This window comes from Lissotriton vulgaris, chromosome 10, assembly GCF_964263255.1.
Source record: "Lissotriton vulgaris chromosome 10, aLisVul1.2, whole genome shotgun sequence".
Lineage (NCBI taxonomy): Eukaryota > Metazoa > Chordata > Amphibia > Caudata > Salamandridae > Lissotriton > Lissotriton vulgaris.
Genome location: NC_141698.1, coordinates 1,035,536,739 through 1,035,546,179, shown reverse-complemented (window position 1 = coordinate 1,035,546,179; position 9,441 = coordinate 1,035,536,739). Strand labels below are relative to the sequence as shown.

The following is a 9,441-nucleotide window of genomic DNA, read 5'->3' as shown; positions in this document are numbered from 1 at the left end:
AAAAAAAGCTCTGGGTGAGGGTCAAAGAAAGACCCCTCTGCTCCCAACTATCTCTCCATATGGACCTCTCTTTGTCGGTTTCATCAAGAAGCTGACTCATGGTGTCACCAGGACAGCGCTGCAGCAGCGTCAGGGGTCGTGGGGAGGGGGCGTGGCCTGCGGGTTTTCCACAGTCCCTGAATCATCTCTTCAGTCCCAGAGGGATGAACCCTAGGCCAGCGCTGCGGTATGAAGGGGCGTGGCCACGGGGATGGGGTGTGGCCTACGGGTTGCACAGTCCCTGAGTCATCCCTTCAGCCCAAGTGAGACGGACCAGGGGGCGTGGCCACGGGGAGGGGGCGTGGCCCTCTTGTTTGTCACAGTCGCTGAGTGATCCCTTCAGCCCCAGTGAGACAGACCCTGGGCCAGCGCTGCCGTGCCAGGGGGCGTGGCCACGGGGAGGGGGCGTACCCGGCTTGTTTGCCCCAGTCCCTGAGTCATCCCTTCAGTCCCAGGGCGGATGGGACCTGGGCTGTGTGCGCGCGCAGTTGCCATGCTTCCCCTGTTGTTCCTCCTCAGCCTGGTGACACTGTGCACCGTCCTGCCTGGATCCATGGACATGGGTGCGAGCAACTCCTCCCTTCCGAGCCCATCGGCTGCAGGCCTGCGCCCTGGGCAGGGCTCCTTCCTGTACTTCGCCTACGGCAGTAACCTGCTGAGGGAGCGGATCCTGCTGAGGAACCCCTCTGCCACCTTCTACAGCACAGGGAGGCTGCAGGTACACCCCCCTGATCCTTCTTTAGCTCTCAGAGGGGTCTGGGGCTAGTAATCGGGAGAGAACGTCTCGCTTCTGCTTAACCCGTAGCATCCCTCCATCACATAGCAGCTGTCTGATCTCTTGCTACATGTAGCACTGCTGTCTCTGGCTTTTAAACCAGCTGTTTTTGCATGCTGGGAGTTGTAGTTCAACCTCTAACACAATTAACACAGTCCCAACAGTACTAGCACGCAGAGTGCAGTTAGGTAAAAGCCCTTTTCTGTACGATGTGCCATGCAGTGCTTAATTTGCAGATGGAAGGGTGCCGTCCCGAAGCTCAGAAGCTCGCACAAATGCAATTACGCGTTGCAAGCTGAATACCAAAGCATGTACTCATGACAATTTCGGCCACCACACACACCCTGTCCCTTTATCTCACTCGTTCATGTTCCTGCTTTCTCCCGTTGTGACAGTTTTCCTTCTTTTTTGACCCCCACTTCCGCTTTATTTGTTTTTCCGTCTCCTGCTCCTGTCCCCACAATTAAGTTCTGGCGACTCCATCCTCCCCGGCAGTACCGGCTCAAATTAAGCATTGCATCCACTAGAGTTATGTGGCACAATGACACTTTACGTCCGTGCCTCACCCACCTTGTTGTAGTGCATGGATACTGGCAAACATTTCCCAGGGGCCACAAAGTTTGGTCTGGGATATGACCGAGGGCCTCATTGATGCTAGCAGAGAGGCAGTCCTGTTGGGGCAAGGGTTTGGCAAGAAGGTCGGAGTAGAGGAAGCGGCGCATGTACTTCTTGTGTCTGAATTGCACAATGTGAAACGAGAGTCTTGAGTCTAATCTCAGCTTATTCACTTAACCAAACTGTGTGATCCCATTCAATTGTTTTATTTCACTTTCCCTCCTTTTTCTTCATCACTACATATGAAGACCTCGAAATACATACCTTGAGAATGTTTGCTGTATACAATCACCTCATGTTTGATTTATTTAACTATAATGCTATTCACCTATAATAGAACCCCATGCCACCTAAAAAGAGCACATAACTGACTTGCCCCTTAGTTCACTTTTGGCATTATTGTCAGGATGAGGTGAAGAATGAATGTTTCGAAATTCATGCTTGAAAACTATCCCTTAAAAAAAAAAAGACTCCTCAATGCACTGATACAATCTGATGTACTAGACAAGCCGCGGTCCGTGCAGGTAACAGCGGTGGGGCAGAGTAAGGGGGGATTTCGAGGGACGATACAGAGGGAAAATCAAATCAATAATACATTTTCCCTCTGAATTGTCCCTCGAGATCCCCCTTTACTCTGCCCCCCGCCCCGCAGCTGTTACCTGCACAGACCGCGGCTGGTACTAAGGTGAAACAGTTTTGCATGTGAGCGAAATACACTTTTAGAATTTTGAGCAGACTTTGTCATACTTTGACACTTGTGCTTCAAGGTGTCTTTTAAAATGAAGGAATATTTAAAGTCAAGCAGGGCAGGACACCCTGGTTACTTCCTTTCTTTAACTGAAATTAACCTAAAGTAAATGCTTGCCTGTTTGTTTAACATCTTTTTAATGTTAGTGCAGAGTTGAGTAAACTGCAGCTGAGTGCTGCTGGTGATGAGTGGGGGGGCGCATGTAAAGGTCAGGAGGGCCGCATGCGGCCCCCGGGTCATACTTTGAGTATCATTGTTGTAGTCTGACAGAGATTGCACTGTAGTTCAGCACCTCTGCCTCTAAGGAATAGTTTGTCCTTGGCTTGAAGAGTCTGCATACTCACAGACGTGACCAGATAAGAGTTTGGAAATTAGCAAGGTCATTTATCATAAAAAAACAACCTGAACAGCGATTCCCTACTTTCGCGAGTAGTGACAGTCGCCAGTGGTTTTCTTCTCCGACACTGACCATTTACAGTTTACACATCACAGGTAGAACCGCGTCTGTAAAACTGTGTCCACTTGTGAACAACCCATCTTAAATATATCTGTCTCTTGATTCCTCAGCTTGGAGTGTTGCTACTACTGCAGAGCCCTGACATTTCCTGATTCAATGCACAATAGCTACCACAATCTAGTTTTTTTCCCAGTGAATTTTGGCATTTGTGGTCATGTTTTTCCTGTTATAATTTCATAACTATACATACAGTAGGGCAAGAAAAATTCTTGAGACCCTACCGGGTGAGTAGTGCGCTATACAAATGTCCATGATTGATTGATTGATTGACTGCAATAGTCACATTTGTATGAAAGAAAGAAAGTGGAGAGCTCTACTCCTGGTTTTCATCCGGTCATGTGCAACTTGCATAGAGTAGCGTGAGCTGATGCCAGGGCCGGACTGGGAATCGAAACCGGCCCTGGCAAACTGCTTGGCCACTGCCCTCCCCCCCCCCCCCCCCTCTCCCCCGGGGACAGGAGGTGGGTGCGGCTGAGCTCTCTGCTTGGGCTGGCTTCGGCCGATTTTGTTACAGGGGCCGAGATTGCTGGCCCCAGGGAAAAAAAAACGTCCCCCAGGGGCCTAAAACCGTCCCCCAACCTGGTGGCCCCCCGGGGAAACGCCTGTTGCCTGCTACGACCAGTCCAGCCCTGGTGAATTTGCCTTGCAGTGTTTGTTTAAACTGGTATTTTGGAGTATTGCTCAACTATCACTCTGCTCATTCATCCTGCTTCAACCCCTGTAATTGGATTTATATAGCGCTACCTACCCCTGAAGAGGCAATAAAGCACTTTATGACGAGAAGCATGCTACTCCAGAACCCAAGGTTAATGGTTAATCCAGTGGGTAATGTTGGTTATAGTGAATAGTCATGTGCCTGCCAGAAAAAAATTACATCTGTTTCCTCCAGTGACTTTGATGAATTATTTTAATACCAGTTAGGTGTGATCATTAGTGGGGGCCATGTGATTTCAGGTTAATGGTTGGTGAGATAGATAGGCTGGCGGAGATTAGGTTACAGGGATAGAGTTTTAAAGAAGAGAGGTTGAGATCTATAAAATGAGGTATCGACCAATTGCAGAATTACAATAACGCGGATCAAGGCAGACCGGGCTTAGGACTGAGAGGAGACTGTACTCAGACATAGAAGGCAGACAGAGGATGGAAAGTAAGGAGAGGGTCACTCGAAAGAAAGTAAGTATGTCCAGGTCAATTTTTCATGCAAGGTTTTAGGGGTATACTAGGAGAAGGCTTTCTGAGATAGCAACCAAAAGGAGAATGTAAGCTGTGGAAAGAAACAACATTATACATAGTGCTCCATTTCCGGGGCCGACAGCTTAAACATGTGATTCCGAGTGTACACATCATTTAAACATTAAAATCCTTAGCCTGTTGTGTACCAAGATTAGGACAGCTCCATTAAACACTGTCTGGACTTTCCCAACCTTGGTGCAGGCTGTGTATGCTGCACATCTATTCCATAAAGGCCTTGCATTGTTGAGACCAATTTCTCTCCCAGACCACATGTTATGCACCAAACCCACAACGCTACAATTTCTGCTCTTGCATACCAAAAACCGAACCATTTTTCCCTGCACGAAAACGAAGGTCAGAAAACTTTTGATCAAAAGAGTCTCACTTTCAGTGTAACAGGATATACCTTACCTCCTCGGCACCCACCGTGCTCCTGTTCTGCATGATCCAGAATAACATGGGAGCTGTTTATGATGGCGGACGGACTTCAGTCCGTCCGCCATCATCTTGGTGAGTCGGACCGCCCGCCTACAAGGTGGTGGTCCCACAGGGTGTATTAAGATGCAGCCGCCACCAAGGCAGCCGCACACGAGTTACATTACATTGTGGTGGGTACCGCTGACTGTAGCATCCACAGGAATGTAAAAAAAACACTTTTTACATTTCCCTGCACTATGTGGCTGGCACGATGCGGTGCCTGCCACATGGTAGGGAAATGTAGGGTTGCACCATAGGTGCCCCAACCCCAAAACTAAAGTGCCCAGGCAAAAGGGGGGCCCTCTACGGGTCCCCAAAGTCCATCCCTGCCAACCTTTCAATGGCGGGTGAACCGCCATGAAAAGGCTGGCAGGGATGGACCATCATTTTTTTTTTTTTTTTTTTTTTGTATGTTCTTATATAGCGCTCGACTACCCGGAGGCATCTCGGCGCTTGCCTTGGGAACCCGTCCTGGCATTTCCCTGTGAGATAGCCCCTAACGGGCATCCCCAAGGTGAAAGCCAGGCATCCCGCCGCGGGGGGCCGTTGTGGAGATTAAGCAAGCTTAATGCCCAGAGTTGCAGAGTGTGAACCCATGATTAAGTCAGGCACCGAAACGAGAATTGTCGAGTCCGTGGACATTTGAGCTCAAGACCCTGCCGCGTCGGGAATTGAACCCTGGTCCCGGGTCTGACCTCTGCTTCCGGGTCTGCCTGCTCTAACCAGTGAGCCACACTTCTCCATCATAATCCCAACGGCGGTGCCTAGTAGGCCCTGCCGCCATTTATGGGAATACGAGGGCCTCCGCAGCACCGGGGGGGCTCAACGAGCCTGTCGGATGCATGGCGGTCAAAGTTTCCAACCACCATGGTACCGCCCGCCATTATGATATGACGATCGGAAAATTGGCTTACGATGGCAGTGAACCCGCCACCGACAGCCCATTGGTGCCAGTTCACCATCATCATAATCGGGCCCATGGTTATTGTGGTGTTTAATACACCAAAATCCACATGATGCAGTAAATACTGAATGTTTTCCTCTGTTAAATTTTGGTAGGTTTGACCTGCCAAAATGTATCAAATTTTGCATTATTTACGGCATCTGATAATAAAAGGATGTGTTACATAAAACCAAACTCATAATTCTGTCCCGTGCATGAACAGTGCTTTTCGCACAGCACACAATTTCACAAGCCACGCTTAATTAGATCCTTGGTGGTTCAACCCTAAAAAAAAATAGTCATTATTTTTATATCAATGCATCAATTAACATCTGAAAATTGACTAATCAAAATAAAAAGGCAAATATCAGTCTCATTGAAAGCTTACCATTGAGCGATGAATACAGGTGTGCTGATTATCACTCAAGAAAAAACTTTCCTTGAACTAGCGTGCATAGCTTTCCATTGTGTTCAGACAGATTTGCTGACAACCACAGTTGTTAACTATACATCCGTTGTCACCTAGACAATTGTAAGCTGAATAAAGGGGCCACTTTGCGCAGATGAAAATTGGTAGACCCCATAAAAAGTTTAGCGGATGAAGGCAAGACAGGCCCAAAGACAGGGAGACAAACTCATATGTTCCAAGGTGTACCCCACTTCAAGCTATGCAGAGACCACCAGATGTGGAGAGAAGGAAGAAGAATCTGTTTATGTCAGAGATGTTCATTATCATCCAATGTTGGCCAATCCACTGCAGGCATCTTCCAGAAGTATGGCCATGCTCCCTAGGAAAGACAGTCACTTGGATAAAATAATTAATAATTATTAAAGGGCAACAAAGGAAGAAATTATGTATTGTTTGAGTCTTTATGTATGCACTGGCTGTGCAGTAGAAAGCCCGCGTAGACAAGCACATGGGCTATCGCTGGTTTAGGCACACTAGGAAACACTGACTGTTGAACATATGGCAAAAGAAGGAACTGGAACACAGGAAAACAGAGTTATGATACTGTACCTATCAGGCACATTTCATACTGTGAAGAAAGGTTGCAGAATTTTCATGGAGAAGATATTGACTTGATCCTCATAGGTTCAAGACCATGCCTAGTACAAGCTTGGACCGCAGCATATTCACACTACTAAACAATGAGCTTGGTTTTAATGTCTTGAAGAATATAAGAACTTCATATATCTCATTAAAAAATTTAAGTTAAGGGTATACCATAGCTTCCTGGTTTTTGATGTCTGCATTATATTTCCCCCAGTTGAATTCAATGTCTGTCTCATACTGTCATCAATAACATTTTCTTTATCGTCTTACTCAATAATGTTGCAATGCTTTGCTATGGTATGCGTGGTGGTGTTAATTATCACCAAAACAGTGAAGGTAATCGGAGAGCTGCACAAATAGGCTGTGCTGCTGTCCACCTTTACATGATTACTCATACAAGATGTCAATTTAAAAAACATGCCAAGATAGACTATTATCATCATACTTTTTGGTATTGTAGGTTGTCTGTGCTCAGAGTAAGTGGCTACTTGGGATCTGCATGGTGACCGGCAGTTTATCGATCAACAAAGGGAGAGACAGGGTTCAGAGGCACTCTTAGTCCCCAATCAATAGATATACAAACAAAGGAAGAGTGTCCGTCAGTGAGACGTGGGTGTGATCAAGATAGCACGTATTAGTATGAGGCCAGCTGTAGTTGGTCAATACACTGGGCTAACTTTCTAGAAAAAACAAATTATTTCTTCAAGAAACCCTCACTCACCCTAGTGGTGACATGCTTCATCATCGGGTCCACTCGGGAGATCGAGTACCTCCCGAGTGTGCTACGACGCCAGGAGACTGCGGAGCGGGTTGTTGTGAGAGTGAATGTGAAAAAGAAGGTGTAGTTAAAAATGTCAGAGGTTGTCCCAAAAAATCATTTATTCGCTGGTCAACTTGACATATTAAAATTAATGCTATGTGCAGGGAAACTATCCACAAGAAATACAGGTGTTTCCCTGTTAGGGGAAGGTCAACATGTTTCTGCCCTTTAAGTGTGTGAGTTTACAGGGCTTTCGTCAGGACCAGTGAAGTGGGTGTTACCTCAACAGGTATAGGCGCGCTAAGGCCTACCCTGCTGTAGGTGTGAAAGTTAAAAACAGTGGCACTATGTGTAAAAAAGTGCGTGAGAATACAAACCAAAGGCTGGGGATTTGCCTCAGTTGCGAGGAGCCCAAAAGTCTGCAGGTAGGTAAAAGACAGACAGACAGACAAGACACGAAACATACAAATGAGCAAATGGTCATTGATGATCACGGTTTTGCCATGCAACTTTAGGTGTGGCGTGGTACGTGCTATCCGACCTATCAATGGCCGTGGTCAGTAGGAGGAGATCACGTTGAAAAATGAAAGTTGTGCCCAAGAACGGTGGTGATGGGCCTCAACTAGGGCCAAGGTAGTGTGACCTTGCGCTATTTACAATGGAGTGGTAAATGCCACGTGGGCTTGCAGTGCTAAGTTCGGCCGTGTTTGCAGCCCTGTGGACTGTCCATATTAGTAACATTACCTATGAAGGAAGTATCGGGAATATTACCCGAAGGGTGAATGTAATATACCAAGGCTGCGTAATAGTAATGCGCAGCCCTGCTGGCCGTGAATTAGAGAGCTTAAGGTGGCACATTAAATGAAAAAACGGTGGCAGAGTCCTCACTTGTATTCAGTATGAACCACGCCCCATAGATTCAGAGGGGGGGTGGGAGCGACAATGGCACACCCTGTCAGGGTAAAGATAGACACACACACAAAGGAGAGATTACGAATGGTAGGCAGGAGCTCACACCCAAACACTTATCTTGTACTGAAGTCTGGTCGCTTGTACATACGCCCGCAACGCTCAGCACCCTCTCGGCACCTAGCTGTCCCCGCTGGATCTCGTGGATCACGAGCGAGGGACGAGCCCGGCGCTAAGAGGGGAGGCGTCGGGACGCTGTCCAATCGCGAGCCTGGATTAGAATGAGGCTTGAGAAGCAAGCCTCGCGTAGTCGCGTAAAGAACTCTGTCACGCGTTAGTTGGCAGAGAGGCAAACAGCGCACAGTAAGTGCGCCTGCGCGTGCAGGAATTGAGTTGGCCAGATCGAGGCTTGACACGCAAGCTGTCAGCCGGGAATGAGAACGAGGCTTGGCCAAACAAAACAAATGAGCGGACCCGATCAGAGGGATAGAAAACATGGGTCCGTTATGTTAAGATGTTATAAAATTAACATTTAAGAATAACTTGACAATGATGGTGGATTTAGGTTCATTAGCTGCTTTGGGATGTGGAAGACAAAGTGTTGGAGTGTCCACTTTCACAGTTGTCATATGGGAATGAATGAGTTACACCCACACATATTAGTGTACTGTGGGTTATACCACGGGGGTACAGTTAGTCGGTATGGGTGATTATTATCCTGAGAAGGTATTTAAAAGGTGTTGGTGTAAACAGGGAAGTCGCAAAATTGGCGATCTCATCAAACGGGAAAAATACAGTCCAGGCAGTAGGAAAGTGTTACTATTTCAGAACGCTGGCCCAAGGTATTTGGTCATTTAGACCATCATTATGAGTGTTGAGTCTGTAGACCCAGCGTTGCTCTTTTTCGAACAGGATATTGTCTCTGTTCCTGGGGCTGTTGACCTGTTCAATTACCGTCCAGAACATATCATTGGGGGTATGATTTGCTTGCAGATAATGTTCGCTGAGTTTGGTCGTTACTTTCTTGCAGCGAACGTTGCTGCGATGTTCGCCAATGCGTGTCTTAACTTTCCGAGTTGTCATGCCTACATATCTCTTGGCACACGGGCAGGTGATCAGATAAACCACATGGGTGGAATTGCAGTTAGTATGGGACACCTGTGTCCATACTTTCCCCGGTTCCAAATTTAATTGTTTAGTGTGAGTGGTCAAATGACAGACACTGCAGTCGGTGCATGGAAAATGTCCAGTTACGGGGGGTAAATTCCATGGTTCAGTCACAGATCTGATAAGTGATGATTGACTTGCTATTGGCCTTGTGTGTACTAGGGCATCCTTAATACTCCTGCCCTTTTTAAAGGAAAACAATGG

General features: G+C 47.2%; 1 protein-coding gene across 1 annotated transcript in view; it reads left to right on the top strand.

Annotated features, from left to right (window-relative positions):
- The first annotated feature begins 418 nt into the window (after positions 1 to 418).
- GGCT (gamma-glutamylcyclotransferase) overlaps positions 419 to 9,441 on the top strand; it is a 178,447-nt gene continuing 169,424 nt past the window's right edge. The window contains exon 1 of the mRNA XM_086942081.1: positions 419 to 757. Coding sequence (XP_086798207.1) covers positions 500 to 757 — 258 coding nt within the window. The 5' untranslated portion in view covers positions 419 to 499. The remainder of the gene's footprint in view (positions 758 to 9,441) is intronic.